At 44.0% G+C, this 18,871-nt stretch overlaps 1 protein-coding gene across 3 annotated transcripts in view; it reads right to left on the reverse strand.

The window, feature by feature from the left end:
* The window catches only part of KIF26B (kinesin family member 26B), a 436,898-nt gene that overhangs the window by 274,216 nt on the left and 143,811 nt on the right, over positions 1-18,871 (reverse strand). Inside the window, exon 1 of one of the 3 annotated variants that reach the window (XM_070501707.1) lies at positions 218-366. The exons of the other annotated variants lie outside the window; for them this stretch is intronic. Coding sequence (XP_070357808.1) covers positions 218-304 — 87 coding nt within the window. The 5' untranslated portion in view covers positions 305-366. Of the gene's footprint in view, positions 1-217; positions 367-18,871 lie in introns of those variants that run through there. 3 annotated transcript variants of the gene reach the window in all.

The raw sequence follows: 18,871 nt of genomic DNA on the forward strand, positions 1-18,871 counted from the left end.
TATCCAAAGAATTTGACTGTTTGATTGACATCCAACAGAAATGAGCAGCCAGACTGGCAGAAGAGCCTCTGGTTAACAAACACATTTGACAAATGTAAGATTTTTATAGTGGAGATTTTAAAGAATTAAAAAACAAGATTTCTAAGCATCCTCCTCACCAGACCAGTCAAATAAGAACATTCCACATTCTTCTCCCACTAAAGAATTATTGCCATACCTGGATCCTCCCAAGGTGTTCATTAAGTAGACACAGACGTTTGTCCAGGCATGACAGGAGGAGTGGGGTGCAGTCATTCTGGACCATTGCATGTGGCCCCTAGCCCCCTGTGACCAACGGAAAGTTGGTAACAGATGGAGGAACCACTTGTGACCCAGAACAGAGATTCTATTCTAAGAAAATCCTGGCCTCACTAGCACTGTGTGCAAAGTGCCATTGGAAGAAAACCAAACTAAACAGATTCTGGACCAGAGAGCCAGCCTGCTCCAGCCACTCAGCAAAGCCCTGCGGATTCACTCTGTTTACCATTTGCCCTGTGGTGAGCTGGCCGTGCCTGCATCCATGTATCCAATATCCCAATTGATTAAAAGAGAAATATCTCCTTGGCAAACAGTCCAAGATACTTTTCCCTACAACTTCATCTAAAACTACTATTAAAAATTCTTTAGCTGAGAAGCCCATATCTATAAGAAATCAGAAAATGAATTTAATGAGGATGATTTCTTTCATTTACTTTAATTTTTATAGGAAAGCAGGATTGCACAGGGAAATAAGCACTAGGTGTGTTAACTGGGTGTCAAGATATCTGGGTTCTAATTCCAGTTCTGCTCCTAATAGCTGTGTGACCTTGCACAACTTACTTAGCCTTGCTGAACCTCTCATGTGTCACATAGGCCATGGCCTATCTTTGTTGTATGGTCCTTCCAGCTCCATGACTCTGTTTGTAGGGAAATTGGGACAGGAGAACACAGTATCTGCAAATATGGACAGAGCCACTATGCCATTTTTGGGGCCTGTTGGAACTTTTGAGATTCAACAATTGTTGCAAGTAACTGATGAGGCTTATCTCAAGGCTTATTTTCCTCTTGGACACTAGCAGAAAATCTGCCCCTCTGAAATTTGCTGTCAACTTTCATGGGGCAGAAGTTCCATCAGGGCTGAGCGGGTTTGATGAACTGTGGGTGAGGGAGGCCGGGTGGGGGCAGCCAGGGTGGGCAGGAAGATCGGCAGGGGAGAGGGTCGTTCTTAATTACGATCCATCTTGATTATGGCTCCAGTATTTTGTTTTCCTTGTTTAACTACCCTGAACAGCCCCTCAGCATGCACTGATTAATTGATTAATAAATCAAGAGGCCTCTTTCCACAGCAGCAGCAGCAAGGAGTGGCTCAGGAGGTAGAAACTCAACACAGTCATACGAAATGATGGGAAACACTAGGAGGTCAAGGTTGCTGAAGTCACGCTGATGAAGTGATGCGAACCACATGAGACCGGCCTTGTGGTGTCCTCAACCACAGCAGCCTTGCCCAGAGACTCTAATCACAACCCAGAGCATGTGGGACCCAAAAGCGCCCCTTAGGGACCATTTTGGAGCAGCCTGTCACCTCAGTTTTCAGATAAGGAAACTGAGCTCCAAAAGAGTTAAAAGCTTGGACTACACCCAGACTTCTTGACCACCAGTCCATCATTTTTCACTTAAGAGGTGAAGAGCCATATTCATCAGTGGACTCATATTTTTTGCACACACATACAAGGTTTTCACCTCATTCATCGAGGAAATGTTCATTTATTCAAAAGGAATTTATTTGGGCCCCTACATGTGCCAAGATATAGTGTCTTGCTTTTTCACATAACATTACATAATGAGGATTTTCCCTTATCCATAAATGTCACTTGAAAATGTGATTTTTAATGACCACATGGTATTTTATCCTTTCAGTGTTTCATAATTCATTTATGTATTCCCACGTTCTACTACATAATTGGAGACAGTGCGAGAAATCAGAGGCTGGCATTCAAAAGCAATTCTCCACCCATGGCTTCTGCTTTCAAGGCACCAAACTATTTGGTTTCAAGAAGCCTCCAACTAATTGCTTATTTAGAATATTTGTGTTAGCCCAGTCACCTGGAAGACGTGTCACAGTAAGGAGGCAGATACAAGAGCAGTCCCATGCACATGTCACAGTTTATTTTCGATCCCTGCAGACTCTGGATTTGACCCTGAGAGCTGCAGCTGAGCAAGAGAGACACACCTAGTCCACAGAAATGGCATGAGCCTGGTTCGCAGACTCCTCTGCTCTTTTCTTCCTGGTTTTTGCTTCTCTCCTTTGAAGCAGTACCTTCTTTCCTCAGCCTAATGCTCTGTGCTGCTCCACTTGTGACATTTAAGAGCTAGCGGATGATGGCCAGGCCCTGCACCAGGCTAAGGATCTGAGGGTGCCTGAGAACAATTCCCGTCTTTTGTGAGGTCACCATCCAGGGACAGTTCTTGGTTCCTGGACTACCAAATGCCATGTCCCCTTGCTGCCACCTCTAGTCCAGGACCAATCAACACACACTTAGACACAAGGAGCTCAGGACTCCCCGCCTGGTTCCCGAGGCATCAACAAAACCATCCATGAGGACGGCAGCTGAGGCCACTACCAATATGATCAACACGCCGCAGACAGCCAGGAAGCAGCAAAGATGCACTGCTGTCTCACCCGGAGGAAGGCTGAGATGGATTCTCTAATGAGTATGCAACTGCTGACTGATGTCCAAGAGGTGTTCCCTAAATTAAGCAACCCTTGATCTGAAACCTTATGTGAGTTCACATCATCAAAAGGCCTCAGGAAGTCAGGAGACACATCTTATGGAAACGAAAATCCCTTTCAAGTGCTTGTCCACATATTATAAATATTTCAGTGCAACTCAAAACTTCAAAGAGGAATGGTCAACAGACACAGTTTTCTGTAAGTGCTGGAATAAAGAGAATACTGCTTCAAGGCAGAGGGGTAGTAAAGAGGAAGAAAGAAAAAAGGAAGCTGCAGACCACGGATGGCTCACGCATACTAAGCTTTCCTGACATGGACACAAAAATGACGGTAGGGGCCCCAGAAGATGGACCAGGGCACCCCCCCCCCACACTGGTTTAGCTGGTACCAAAAGAAAGCTGGACCCGGAGAGGGAATGAATTAAGCATCCAGTCTTGCATGCTACCTAGCTCATGGGCTCTAGGACATTCGTATGGTCACATCTTGTGACCTCAAGAAATAGTCAAATGGGAACAGCGGGAACCCATGCACAGGCTGAATCTCTATTTTTAAAGTCCTCATTTTTATTTAAGCACAGATGAACATGGGCTATTGGTTCATGGGCAACATTTTCATCCTAAACTTTTAAGTTTCAGAGTTCAGTGCTAAAACATGCTCATCTTTCAAAAATAATACAAAATTATTTTGACTCCACATCTGCCGTGAAGAAGAATTCAAAAAAACACTTAGGAAATTAGGAAAGGTCCTTAGAAGGAAAGTTAGGGACAAATTAATGTTTAGACACCGAAATCTGCCCAATTAGTGACAGTTACAAAAGAACAAAGAAAACTCCATAAAATGGTTTTGCAGTCCTTTTATAACTCTTCTACTTCTTCTAGGGGCCTTTCAGGAAAATGGGTGTCCTGCCATATCCCCTGAGGGTTTCTCGCAGTCTAATGACTCTCAGACTGACTCACATGTCTTCCAGCAGACTGATCTAAGAGGTTATGACTAAATCTCTCTGCCCTTAGGCAACGATATCCAAGCCCATGGCTTCGACAGCCATCTACATCCTGGTCACCGGGAACCATCTCCGCCTCTGCCTGACCTTCCTCCTGAACGCTGAGCCTTTCATCCACAGGTCTCCTGGAAAACATCACCCAGATATATACTCCTCCAAATGACAGTTTGAAATTAATTTTATTTGCCCCCAAACCTATTCTTATTCCAATAGTCACTATTACAGGTCCATCTTTCATTTATTTTGTCTAAATGGGCTAGCTGCTTATTATACCAATATCATGACACAAACTTTCAAATCTAAGGTTAATATAGTTTTCCAACTATATCTGTTCTATCTGGCTAAAGAGTCTAATGTGGGTCAACCATAATCTGGGTATCCTTTTACCAGACTCTTCCTTAAACTATTGGAATAGATTCTCTAATCTCTTACCTGAACACAAAACCTATTACTCTTGTTCTTAAGTTCCCAAGAAAGTAATGTTTATAGGCAAAGAATTTTTTTTTTTATTGCCAGGCCAGCTTATCAGCAAGAAAACAAGAGAAACCTACCTGAAGGAAAACTCTAGATGGGTACTACACACCTGATCCAGCAGTGTTAGAGGTTAGAGGTTAGACCCCCAGCAAGCAGGTGGTGTGCTTATTTTCGAAGAGCTGGCAGCCAGCTTTCAATGCATGAGGAGGGGCTTCGAATGAGGGTGTAGGGTCTGTGAAACTTGAGCAAGAAAACAAGAACCACTGCCAGGCGAACCAAGCCATTTCCCAACGTTCCTCATTGCTTTCTGTCCCATTTCATCCTCTGAGGGATAGGCTGCTCAGCAATAAATGCTGATGCCATTTTTGAGGACAGGGTGATGTTCCACATCATTTTAGCCAAAAGAGTTCTCTGAGTGTGTTCCTCCAAAGCCTGTGAGGAAGGCAACAGCTGGAGTCAGCGTCGAGTGTGTGCTGTACAAATTCTGGTTGATGTTTGCTTCTGGTTTATTATTCTAGAGGCCTCTAGTGACAAGCTCAACAAGATTTAAGCTGTTCTTCAAAGGCAGTTTCTTTCCACTTTGTTCCTAAACTTTCTTCCTCCATAAATGCTGTCCCATGAGGCCCGGAATGGCGGATAGCACTCTGAGAACACAATGTTTTGTTCCCCACAGCGGGCAGCCTCCCAGGAGATCAATGGAATTCACCTTCACACTCCTCATAATCTTTCCACACTGGGGTTTGCATTCCCGCCCCCTGCCCACCTCCTGCCACATTCCTCATCCATGTCCTTTCTTTCTCAAGAATCTCAATGTTCTTCACAGCAGTTCTCTCCCCAAAGGCAGGTGTTAATATTAATGATTCTCTTTTTTGAATAGAAACAGCAAAATTGAAAGTTTACAAAACAATAGATAGCAAACCTCAGTTGAATCTGATCCAAGAATACAAATACTTTCATTCTTAGTTAAACATTCAAATATTTGGACTCAAACGTCTCTCAAGGAAGCGGTATTTTTTTCACCTGAGTAATTTCAGAAGAAGAAAGAGCCAAATAATTTGGCCAAATCTTAATTAGCCATTGGCAGAAAGGAGAATTTAAACATATGAAATCTGAGAATGGACCCAAAATGCCAACTAGCGGAAGTAACTTCTTCCTCAGGAAGATCTGGTTCCTCCATGCTCCTCAGCCCCTCAGCCTTTACATCTCATTGCCACACCTGCTTGACTGACGGGATGTGGAGGATCAAGGGGACTTGAAGGGCACGATAACCCAGAGTCTTCCTCATGTGAGACTCTGCTCACCCAGCTGTCATGTGGACTCCACCCAGAAGAACTGACACTTAAACATCATTATCCTTCACTCCTGTGGTTCATAGAGTTCCCAGAAGCACAAAAGGGCATCTGATTACCTTGGAGGGAAGCCAGGGAACAAATCAGTCTGTTTGACAAGTAATGACGTCCCACTGCTCTTTGTGGGCAACAGTGACCACCCTCTTGGGCTCCACCATTCTCACTAACATGCTCTGTAAACTGAGGAAAGTCCCTGAGCAGTTCACTCTGTTGGGCAAAGAGGACACACGCATGGCTGATTCTCCAAAGTGAGGTAGTTGTGATTGAGAGAAAAAGGGGCATGAAAGAGGATACAAGGTGTGTTATAATTAGAGTTTGCTCCAAGTGGGGCCTGAGACAGCCAAAATAACAACCACAGCAGTGACAGCAACTCGACCAGGCCCTGAAGTCACAGGTGGCCACCAGACCCACTACGTTGATGTAAAACTTGCACAGAAACTTCCTTCTGGCCAACCAGGCCACATCTGAACCCAAGGCTTGTCACCGTTATTAGACATGAACACTGATCCTAGCATGTGAAAAAGAATGAGTATAAAGGCATGCTGGTAATGAGCTCAGAAAGACCAAAAAAAAAAAAAAAAATGCCAAAGGAAGAAATGTTAAATGTCAGACCAAAGTTGTTCTACATAAGAAACCAAATTAACCTGGAATGTAGTGACTGTGCTCAGCCCAAGCAATGCCGCCCTGGATTACAGCAGAGAGAAGTGCTCCCATTACAGACGGCATGTCGGCCCCAGTGTGAATGATTGTGCTCCACACGTGAGGCTGCTGGAAGCACCAAATGCAGGCGGGATGCAATTAACAGGGCTGCTTGCCGCCACGTGTGAAAAAGTGTTGCAGATGCTAAGACTTATCTGCTTCAAAAGAAAAGGGAGGTTTTTAATTAGAACTTTATACGATTAAGAAAAGTTCATGAGGGGCTGACCCAGTGGCATAGTACTTAAGTTCAGTGTGCTCTGCTTCTGCGATCTGAGTTCATAGATCAGATCCTGAATGCAGACCTACACCACTTGTCAGCCATGCTGTGGGGGTGACCCACATATAAAAAAAGCGGAGGAAGATTGGCACAGATGTTAGTTCAGGGCTAATCTACCTCAAGAGAAAAAGAGAGGAAGATTGGCAACAGATGTTAGCTCAGGGCTAATCTTCCCAGGGGAAAAGAAAAACTGTTGATGAAATAGAAGAATAGGTGAGGTATTTCTCATCATGACCACAGAAATTTTTTTTATGTCATGTCTCATCTTTTCCAACTAGATGGCATGGACAGGGTCTCTTGATTGTTTTCAAAATGTTTCGTTAAGAGTATGGAAGTTTCGAGTCTTGGCTCTATCACTTATTAGCTGTGTGATTGGGAGGCATTTTTTTTTTTTTTAAAGATTTTATTTTTTTCCTTTTTCTCCCCAACGCCCCCCGGTACATAGTTGTGTATTCTTCGTTGTGGGTTCTTCTAGTTGTGGCATGTGGGACGCTGCCTCAGCGTGGTCTGATGAGCAGTGCCACATCCGCGCCCAGGATTCGAACCAACGAAACACTGGGCCGCCTGCAGCGGAGCGCGCGAACTTAACCACTTGGCCACGGGGCCAGCCCCTGGGAGGCATTTTTTTAAAAAATGCTATCCAAGCTTCAGCCTCCTTCAATGTGAAAACAGAAGTTGATAATAGTCTCCACTTTGTTGAGTTAAGTAAGGATTAAGTTTGATAATATGTGCAACATGTTTATCACAGACTTAGTCCTTGGTAAATGCTAAGTAAATGGTAGTGATTATGTTACACTTCTCAGTATCTAATACAGTACCTTGTATACGTAAATTTAGTACTTCAGATGATGATGACAATGACAACAATGATGATCTTAGGGCTTACTTTTATCCTGGGGGATTTAGCAAACACTTTCAGAATTAAGAGAGGAGGGGATATTAAAGAAGAAAACATGATCTTCAGTTAACCATCTCTTACATTTAGGGTAAGTCAAGCTTGTCTTAAAAGAGACCAAAACAACAATGGGTCCCTGGAATTCCTGAGCTGAGATCCCTGAGCATGGACTGGATGGCTCCCAGCCTTCTCTATTTTAAGAGGTGAAATAATCCAAAAGTCATTCATTTCCATGAATTGAGAATATGATGCTTCTCAACTGAAAAGTCTTCCTTACTTCTCCCTCTGGAGTGGGTAATGCTCCAAAGGGGCCTTGGTGGATGTTCAATTAGGATCACACAACCATCAATGGCCAGTGTCTCCTAGGACTCGCCAATCTCTACTTAGGAGATGGAGAAAGAGAGAGAGGATTGCACATTAGCACAACTACCTTCAAACCTGAAAACCTTGCTCTCCAGTCTATCCTTGGCCCTAGGGAAACAGGATTCATTCACAAATAGATTAACAGCTTAGGGTGGGAGAGTAGACTCCTGATACCAATTTACAATGTTTCCCTGAACTTTTAAGTTCATGTTCAACATGACACAAAAATAAAGTGCTAGACTTTACAAATAGAAAGCACTAATCAAGATTCTAGTACGACACTAAAATTTTTTTTTTTTAAAGTTGTTTATAAAATCCTTTTATTATCTTTTTTAATGCTTTTTTTTTTTTTTCCTTTTTCTCCCCAAAGCCCCCCTGTACATAGTTGTGTATTCTTCGTTGTGGGTTCTTCTAGTTGTGGCATGTGGGATGCTGCCTCAGCGTGGTCTGATGAGCAGTGCCATGTCCGCGCCCAGGATTCGAACCGACGAAACACTGGGCCGCCTGCAGCGGAGCGCGCGAACTTAACCACTCGGCCACGGGGCCAGCCCCACGACACTAAAATTTTACCTTTGAATTATTAAAGGCTATCTAGACTAGACGTATTTTTTATGTGTAGGCTATAATATACCATCAGTGGCAAATGGATTCATTTTCAATCTGTAAGGAGTTGTATTAGTATAAGACTATTAAAAGAGTCTGTTAATTATCTAATTATGAAATTGCCTGGGGCCGGCTCCGTGGCCGAGTGGTTAAGTTCGCGCGCTCCCCTGCGGCGGCCCAGGGTTCAGATCCTGGGCGGGGACATGGCACCGCTCGTCAGGCTACGTTGAGGTGGCGTCCCACATCCCACAACTAGAAGGACCTGCAACTAAGATATACAGCTGTGTACAGGGGGGGTTTTGGGGAGATAAAGCAGAAAAAAAAAAAAAAAAGATTGGCATCAGTTGTTAGCCCAGGTGCCAATCCTTAAAAAAAAAAAGAAAAGAAATTGCCTAATGTTTCTTTTTCCTTTGATTGATCTTGTCTGCATGAAATACTGCAGAATGTATTTGGCTCTTTTTTCTTGAACTCACTACAAAAAGATAAAGTACCTAAAATTTGATGTTGTTGCTGTTGTTTTTACAAGATGAAATTTTAACAGATGAACTCTGTTTTGACCATATCCTGCAACAAACTTAAACATTTCCCCTGGTTCCCCTGTGACATAATCCTTGCAACCCAGTGTTTCGGGCCTCATGTAATTTTGCTTCAAGCTGTCTTGCAGACATCTCACTCAGGGGTCCCCATGTGACCCTCCAGTACAGTCAGAGCGGGCTTCTCTCTGTCCCATAGAAGCCCCTGCATTTCCCTGCCCCTGGGCCTTTGCTCACATTTCTGCCCTAATGATAATTCCCACCCTGCCTCGTAAACCACCAGAAAACTTTTGGGGAGATGAGTATGTTCGCTATTGTGGCAATGATTTCATGGGTGTATACCTACGTCCAAATGTATCAGATTGTACACTTTAGCTGTGTACAGTTTACTGAACGTCAATTATATACCCATTAAGCTAAAAGAAAATCTTGTTCATCCATCGTAAGGCCCAACTTGTCCATGAAGGCTGACTCTCAGAAGAGATTCCCTCCACCGGACCACCATTGCACTTCTCTGGTCTGAGTTACTTCTATCACGTAGCAAACACTTCCTTGTTAGAGTTGTACGTGCTTTATCTCTACAATCATGGCAAATTCCTAGGAGGCAGAAACCATGCCATAATTTTAATAGTAATGATAACGTCTACTCTTGGCCCCCTGGAGTCTACTCAAGACAGCAGCCAGGGTGATTCTTTTAACTCTTAGATCTGATCCTGGCAGTCCTGGGCTTCAAATCCTCCCCAGGCTCCCACCCGACTTCCCTCAGAGTCAAATCAAAGTCTTTGCACTGGACCTTGCAGCCTCCTGCTCCTCTCTGACCTCCACTCCTGCTACTTGCTCCCTGACTCACTCTGCTCCAGCCACAAGAGCCTTCTGCTGTTCCTCGATCTCACCAGGAATGTCCACTCCCACCTCAGCGACTCTGCACTTACTCTTCCTTCTGCAGGGAAAATTGCCCCTACGGATATCTGCCTGGCTGTCTTTCACCACCTTCAAGGTACTCAAGTATCACCTTGTAAAGGAGGCCTTCCCTGACCACTGCATTATAATTGCCAACTCCCCCCAGCGCTGCCCTAAGCCCCTTCTCTGCTCTCTTTCTCTCTACAGCAACGTCACCTTCTGCCATGCTCTATAGTTACGGAGTCTATTCACTGTCTGTCTCCTCCTGCAAAATACAAACTGGATGAGAGCAGGACTTTGGTCTGTTTTGTTCACTGCTGATCCTTAGTGCCTAGAACAAGGCCTGAAGTGTAGTGGGCACTCAGGAAATATTTGTTGAATGAATGAATGAAGAAGTGAGTGAGTAAATCCACTTTCAGGGTAAGGGGTCCCCACAGCTACTAGCTTCATCTTTCTTATGGATTCTTATCACTTTTTGCTTTGTACGAAAGTTGTCTTTTTCTTTTCTTTTTTTCTTCAATGCCAAGTTTTAGCATCCTCAGAGGACTGGGAGAGCTTGTTTGTTCTGACATCCCTCCAGGCCTTGTTTCTCACGGTGTCGCCTCCAGACCATCCCCTGCAGCAGAATCACTTGGGAAGCTCATAACAAGGCAGATCCCGGGCCCTCTCTCAGATCCTCGGTATCAGCATCTCTGGGGAGTGTGGCTCTGGAATCGGCATTTTAACAAGCATCCCAGATGATTCCGTGATACACTGTCACAGAGGAAGGGGTGGGAAAGGAGACAGAGATGGGAAAGGGAGAGAAAGAAAGAGGTAGAAAGATACCTAACCCTAGCGGTGGCCTTCAGAGAGGAGCTGACCGTTTCATGCAGAGCTCCTCCTGCACCCAATGAACCGCAACTCCTCTGAAGGCTCAGGGCCGAGGACTGATGCTTTTTCTAGACAATAGTTCAAGACAAGGATAAATGGCTCTTGGGACATAGCCCAGAGTCTGCACGTACAAAGCAAATGCATTTCCAGCAAATTCTCTCCCTACTCCAATGGTTCTCAACCTCTGGTGATTTCAAGCCCCAGGGGACATTTGGTAATATCTGCAGACATTTTTGGTTGTCACAACTGGGAGGGGGCTGCTGACATCTAGTGGGTAGAGGCCACGGATGCTGCTAAATATCTTACAATGCACAGGACAAAAACCCCTTAACAAAGAATGGTCTTGTCCCAAATATCAGTTGTGAGCCCCTTCCCCCGATTCCTTTTCATCCATTCTCATGGGACTCTGGACAGGACAAAGAGGTGGGTGTTCTAAATCCAGAAGCTAATGCAGGCACTTATGTACCTCAGTTTCACTTAAGTGTGAAAATACTAAACTCTCAAAAGCACAGTCTCTTAATATGTTTACTCTTCAGTTGTGGCTGACAATTGGTCTGGGCATAGTGGACGTGTATAAGGATGCCATGGGTGGGCACAAACCCCATGACTATTAAAGGCTCACACGCTGGTGGAGTTAAGATCCTGGACCCCATTCCCCAGCCTCCAGCCTCCCTTCTATCTGGACACACATGCCATTGCCCTTCCTGGTGAGACAGGCACTGCTGAGCACACTAGCTGTTTACAAGAGTGTGGTGGGAAAGGCTGATGTGGGACCCAAGGTCTTGTCCACATGAAACTGCTAATCTGGCTCGTGGCTCAGGCAGCTGCTGGCAGAGCCCATCACATGCATCTCTGCCTCTTGGCCTGGGTTTGCAGGCATGCTGAGGTTGCTGTTACTATGAAATCACTTCAAGCCTCTGGCCAGATTTCACATCATGGTAACTTGGCAGTTTCCCTCTTGGAGAAGGAAAAGCAATACCACAATAAGAAGAAGTCATCTCTAAGATGTAATTTCTTACAATTATAGAGAAGACCAGAGATTTCTTTGTTCCTGCAAAAGCCACATTTATGTCACACAGACTAAGTGCCAGGCTCCGTGCTGGTTAGGTTTGGGGAGGGAAGTCACAAAGGCTTTGGGCATAAGTGCCCCAGCTGGAGTAGACTCTTAGAGGATGAGGACCTGAGTGGTACATTTTTGTTTCCACTCATAACACATTAGAGATGACGTAACACGCTCTTGGGCAGAGGAAGTCCCAGCAACATCTGACAAGTAACAGCACTAAGACCTAGTTATGAGACATTAGTTCAGAGGACCAGAATTTAACCATCCATCATTAGACATGTGTTTGCTTATTTGAGGAGGATGGATTAATCATGGAAGTGTCAGCAATACTTCCCAGCCTTCTTCCTTCCATAATGATCTTAAGCGAAAAAGGTCTGAACTGAAAAGTCACTGGGATGAGCAGAGCATGACTGAAGCAGCTCTGAATATGGCAGGATGGCTGGCGGGGGCATGAGGGGGAAGAAGCCTTTATTCAGCGACTTGACCATCCCTCTCTGTCTGCTTCCATTGATAACGATCATCCCTGAGAAGCCGGTTGCTACAAGCTGTTTACATACCCACAAAGTCGGAGAGTCAGCCTCAATTCAGATTCCTACCTCACTCAATAATCCTGGCCACGAGTTACTACTGGGCAGGCGAAGGTTTCCGGACATGACCATGGGTGTGTACGATGACCTAGCATCTTCCTCAGTGACAGTCACCCCTACCAACCCCACCAAGAGAAGCTGAACCTCTTTAAGGGCTCCGGTCTTCACAGAGGGCCCTCATGGCAGGGAGAGCTGGCAGAGCATCTTGAGGATCTGAGCCAAGCTGAAGCTGTTTTGAATGATCCCTTCTAGATGCTTCTACATAGGTTCAACCACAACAAGCCCAAGTTAGCATTTGAAAGAGAGGTGAGAAGTCCAGGACAGCTGCTTCTAGCCATCCTAACATATGGGAGCCGAGAATTTGACCGGGCACAGCTGTATTTACGTGCTATACCATTAAATTAGTAATTTATCTTGATGTTCTTAAATAAGGCTTTTTGACTGTCTTTAACAAGAGACAGATTTGAATCAGTCCATTCATGTACACTATCTACCTATGTAAACTAATTCCATAAGAAACTTAAAACAACAGCAACCCCACAACCACAATCTCTGACGTGTTATGGCCCTGGGGGTGGGGCTCTGGAGGAAGCAGCAGAGATACGCTTAACAGGCTCAGGAGTTGAGATTTCCAAACATGGGAAGAAGACTCATCCATTCCCTCCACCTGCCTCCACCAGTTCTCCTAAGGAGCGAGTCTAAAGAAGTCAGACATGGACATGTCCACTCAGTGATCCGTGCAGTCCAACAAGGGCTAAGACTGCAAAACTGCAGCCCAGGTATTCCCTACGTTTAAAGGTAACTTTAAAGGGGAAGTAGGAATGGGAGGATAAGAGCATAGGACATACTTAAAAATAGATTTTAATTTTGATTTTGTTTACAGATTTCAATACAATTTGAGAAATGTTTAAGAAATGTCGTGTGAACTGGATTCGGATCTTCCATATTGATAGGTAGTCAGAAGAAATGGAAGATTTAGGGCATATCTCCCACACACACATGGCCACATTTTAAAACGCTTTAACCTGTAGTATAGATTTTTGTGCAGTGCATCCATTCATCAATATATTCACTCATTTGCCTCTTTATTCACTAATTTCATTCATCAAACACTTACTAAGTACCTAATTGCGACAGGTTCTTTCATAGGTGTTAGAAAACAAACATGGCCCAACCTGTACAGAATATTACAAAATACACTATAATCAAAGATTCAAAACATAAAATAGTCCTTCCTCTTCATCTGGGGAGCTGATGAAGGAGTTAATGGGATGAACAGAGCCCTGAACTTGAATTATGAATATCTGAGTTGTAGTCCAAGCTTTGTCATTTTCTAGTTTCACAGCCTTCGCCAAATCACTCGATCTTCTTGAGCCTTAGTCTCCTGATCAGTAAGACAGGGATAAGACTTATCCCCTGGTATTGATGTAAGGATTAAATAGAATCACAGACACAAAAGTGCTTTGAGAAGAGCTCTACAGATGGGACGTGTTATTGTTACAAACAATGAGTCTTTCCCATGTTAACACGTGAAGTTTCAAATATAGATATGTTCAATTTTAACTCCACTGTGTTTGGGAGCTGAAAATAGAGCCCAGCTGTGGATGGTGGTAACTAATACCAGATCTTTCCACATGATTATTTACAAGCAGAGTTTTAGTTGCTTTTTCTGCAAATAATATAACCTGATTTATTGTTAACTTAGCCTGGCTACTTTTCTTAGAACCTAACTCATTAAGCCAATATTATTGAGGCATTATTAAAAACCTTTAAACCCTAGGCAGTTAGTATCAGGGTTGGTTTTTTGGGGGTTGGGAGGTGGCTTTCTAGTAAATAATTCAACGTTAATGAGAACTGTGTATTTCAAAGGTTTAGGGAAGTAGTAAAATTGGATTATTGAAGTTTCCCTTTTAAAAATACTGTGGTCCTCTAGCAAAACCCTAACCTGTTAATGTTGTTATTTAAACTCTTTCTGGCTATTACCATCAACTGAAAACATGCTGTGAAACCCTCAGGGATCTTTTATTATAATTTCAGGCACATTCATAAATGTCTTAAAACTTAAGGTAAGAGGAAAGAAGACTCATTTATACATTTATTATTTTATGCACTTTGTAAATGTGGATCAATCTACAATCTGAGAAATTTACTTCTAAACAAGCAAACATGTGGTATGTCCTGAGGTGACATACAGAGAACAAGAAAGCAGGACAGGTAAAAGGGGACTTTTGGACTTGGAGTGAGGGACGCTTTGTCACCGGATGGTCAGAGATGGCCTATGAGGGGACACTAGAACAGAGACATGAAGGAAGCAAGGTTGTAAGGCCCAGTAGGCATCTGGGGAAAGCATCTCAGGCAGGCGACAGGTCCACACATGAGGCCCCCAGGTGGGAGCGTGACACAGCAAGGAGGCCAGCATGGTGGGAGCAGGATGAGCGAAGAGGGGAAATGGCTGAGATGAGGTCAGGGAGCATATCAGGTCTAGAGCTCAGGGACGAAGCCCAGGCTAGAGAGACCATTTCACAGGCCAACGATGTACAGATGGTATTTAAAGTCATGGGACTGGGAGAGAGAGAGAGAAAAGGCATGATGACTGAGCTCTCCAGGATTTATTTAGGGGCGATGAGAAGGAGGAGACAATGAGGTAAGAGGAGAAACCAGAGAGCGAGGTTCAGGAAACAAGATGAAGAAAGTATTTCAAGGAGAGAATGATCCAAAGGTAAACACTACAGATAGGTCAAGTAAAATGAGGATTGAAAATGCATCACTGTATACTATGTAGGGGGTATAGAGCAAATTCTTTAATCTCTCTGTTTCTCAGTTTCCTCATTCACATAATAGGGATAATAACAATATTTGTAAAATATCTAGAACAGTGTCTGGCACATAGTAGGTGGTCAACAAGAACTCACTGAAGGAATGAATGTAGAATAATTATCGTATCACAATTATTGTCTATCATAAAAATTAATCATATCACAAATATTATCTATCTACCATTTTTATCTTGATGACATATACAAGAGCTTTTGGTTGAGTGATGGCAACTCAAAGCTGAATGGAGTGAGTTCAAGAAAGGGTGGAGATGAGAAATTAGAGACAGAGTACAAACAAGTCTTTTTTTAAAAAATAAATTTGCTGCAAAGACAATCAAAGAAATGGGACATTAGTTAGTAGGGGATATAAGGTCAAGAGAGCTCTTCATTTTTTCTGAAGTGGGGAGCTGTAATAGCATTTTTATATTCTAAAAGGAATGACCCAATAGAGAAGGAAGAAATGATACAGAAACAAAGGGAAACTGCTGGGGTGTATCACTGGAGAAGACAGAAGGGGTGGTATCTAGGAATGACTGGCCTTCGACAGCGACAAGCAGTTCATCCAGAGTATCAGGTGAGAAGGTGAGAAGACAGGCAGATGGTGGAGACTGTGGAAATTCAGCTGAGAGCGAAGATGGAAAAGGAGGCATCAGAGATTGTATGGAAAGACGAAGATGTACAAGAGTTGACCAGGAGAAAGAGCGGAGATTGAATAGTACAATTGCCAGCCAGGCCTAAGAGTCACTTGAGGTTAACGGTAGGAAACTGAAAATAGTCACCACGGTTTCGTGCTTCACTCTACCCAGGTGCACTGGGTGTATACTGAGGCAAAGCAGATGGAGAACTGGATTTTACCAGGGCTGCAGTCTTGTATAAGAGAGGATAAAGGGATGAAGAGAGAGAGACAGGTAAAGGAGTTCACATTATATGGTATTAAAGCAAGGGAATAATTATAATGCATGATCAAGGACTCTAGACCAGATAAGGAGGGGAGTAAAGACTAAGGTAGGTAAGAAAGAGGGGGATGGTAGGATGGATTGATTTTAGGCCTCAGAGGCGTGGAAGAATATTCGCAGTCAAGATTTTAGGAGTGAGCAAGGAAGAGGTAGTGGCCAAAGAATAGGATGATTGAAATGAGATTATGGGCAGTTATGGATAATGACTGCATTATCAGTAAGGTCTAGGGCATAGTTGTGGATGCTGGCCCTGGTGGTCCAGTGGTTAAGATTCGGCCGTCTCACTGATGCAGCCTGGGTTCATTTCCCGGTCAGGGAACCACACCACCCATCTGTCAGTTGTCATACTGCGGCAGCTGTGTGTTGCTGTTATGCTGAAAGCTGCGCCACCGGGATTTCAAACACCAGCAGGGTCATCCATGGTGGACAGGTGTCAGCAGAGCTTCCAGGCTAGACAGACTAAGAAGGAGGACCTGGCCACCCACTTCCAGAACAATTGGTCATCAAAACCCTATGAATAGCAGTGAAGCACTGAGTGAGAGAGGCAAAAGGATGGTGCAAAAAGACCTGGTAAAGTTCTGCTGTGCTGTACACAGGGTCACTAGGAGTTGGAATCAACTCTGTGGCATTAACAACAAATAGTGATAGAAATGGTGGCTGAGGTAGAGTGGAGAACAAGGTCATTGGAGTAGGGACAACAAGGGCCTGAGAGGCAAGGGTGTTGGAAGGATCATCTAGAAGAACGCTGAAATCACAAAGCACCATCAGACAAGCAGGGTTAGTATGGCGGTAGTACTCCAGAAGCTGAAATCCCCATGGAACCAGGTGACGTGAACCAGAGATGGGTAGATGACCACGACAATGATCTGATGACGTGAGGTGCGAAAGCTGGGGATTTCAGAGAGGAGGAAGGATGATGGTGTGGAAGCAGCAATGAGGAGCTAGCATCAAGTCGAGTGGTCAGGGGGGTGGAAGGTAAAGCAGACGGACTTGAGAGAATCGCAGAGAACAGTTGGGAAAAGAAGGTAAGGCGACCTTTCAGAAAGGAGGCTGAAGGTGTGGGGCACCTTCTGATAATGGACTTGGAGTTCCATTGAAAAAGTGTTGCGAGGAGGGGAAGTGTGTGGAGGGAGATGAGGGTTTACCCAGGCCCTGGCTTCCTGTGATGAGAGGTGTAAACGGGGATAAAGAGCTTGCTGTGCTGACTTCTGATGTTTCCCAGGCAGTGGTGGGTGAGGCTATGAGGTAGAGAGAGGGAGGAATGGGGTTCCTGCCAGGAGCGAGCTTGGGGCTCCACCTTCACTCCAGCTGATGAAGGATGGAGGCAAGTTGAGGACTTATGGGCTCTGAGGCGCCCTCTTTATCATGAAAATTGAAAAGCATAATCGTTCTGGTTAAGCAGCACAGGGCCAGAGCCCCACCAGCACGCCAAGGCAGCCTGGAGACTCCGCCAAGGAACCCCTTGGCCTTTGCTGTAATCCTGCGACAGAGGACTGGACGCCTAGGAAGATTCTGGATTTTTTTGGAACACTTCCCTTCAGGAGCTGTGATAGCAGACAGAGGTTTTCTTGTTTGTTTTCTAACTTTCACCACATAAATCAAAACCACACCTCTGCCAATCCCTCTCCTTTGCAGGTGGAAGGCTGTAGCTTCAGGAATTCTAAGTCAACATCTTATGCCCAAATACGTCTATTTTACCTCAGATTTTGTGGCCTGTCAAAAACGTCAAGCACTGACAAGAATAATAAACTGGATGTTGCAGCTGCCATGAATGAGGTCCTTATCAATTAGGAGAAAAGAACTTGTGTTTAAATGTCAATTACAAAGATGACTTCTCTCCTACCTATAACCTAACGTTAAAAGCAAAAAATTAAAGTTTAAGAACTTTGTGCAAATTATGTATTTATATCCACACTGGCCTTCATCATGCTGATTTGGACACAGACCCTAATGTATATAGGACAATAATTACCCCACAGGGCAGAGGCAAAGTGGAAACTATTTCTCGTGAATACATATATCATGATAGAAAAAAAGATTTTATGGAAGTTTCTAAATATCTAACAGTTTTTATATATTAAAGTCAGTAGCCAGCTCCAATCTTAAATCTCAAATGATCCCCCTGTGAAACACATGAACGATCTTCTCCCAATGCATCACACCCAAGCAACTCATTTACTAAAGATACCAAAGGAATTCATTTTTCAGATTCAGCCATAAGCAAACTAACAGTGAAGGCAGACACCAGGAATATATATTTATGGTTGTTTCTTTCCAAAATAAACATGAATCTAAACTCTAAATCTCTGACTCTTCTCCAAATCCCACTTTAAGTTGGCGCCTCCTCTCCCTTCCCTTCATCTCTCCCTTACTCCTTGTATCGAAGCCTCCTTCGGCTGGATCACCCCCTCCCAGGGAGGCACTGAGTTCTAATCCTGGTAAACTGGCCTAGATGGCTGGGAAATTGTGCAATGGTCCCTTTAGCCTCCTTGGGCCCCAAGTCCTTGGGAAAAATAGGAAAAAACAGGAGCGACTTCAGAAGAAACGTAGGAAGCAAAATGACTAAAGACCACAGGCTGAGGAGCTCCCTCTGTGGAAAGAGCTATCCTTTCACATCTACACTGTCCTCTCTGCTTAATCCACATCATCAAGACTCTCAATTAAATGACAACATATTTTTTTGAAAGAGCAATTTTATATAAAAACACTGAAGACCACTACCTCTGTACTTTTTGGG

The sequence above is a fragment of the Equus asinus genome, chromosome 30 (genome assembly GCF_041296235.1).
Source record: "Equus asinus isolate D_3611 breed Donkey chromosome 30, EquAss-T2T_v2, whole genome shotgun sequence".
NCBI classification, from domain to species: domain Eukaryota; kingdom Metazoa; phylum Chordata; class Mammalia; order Perissodactyla; family Equidae; genus Equus; species Equus asinus.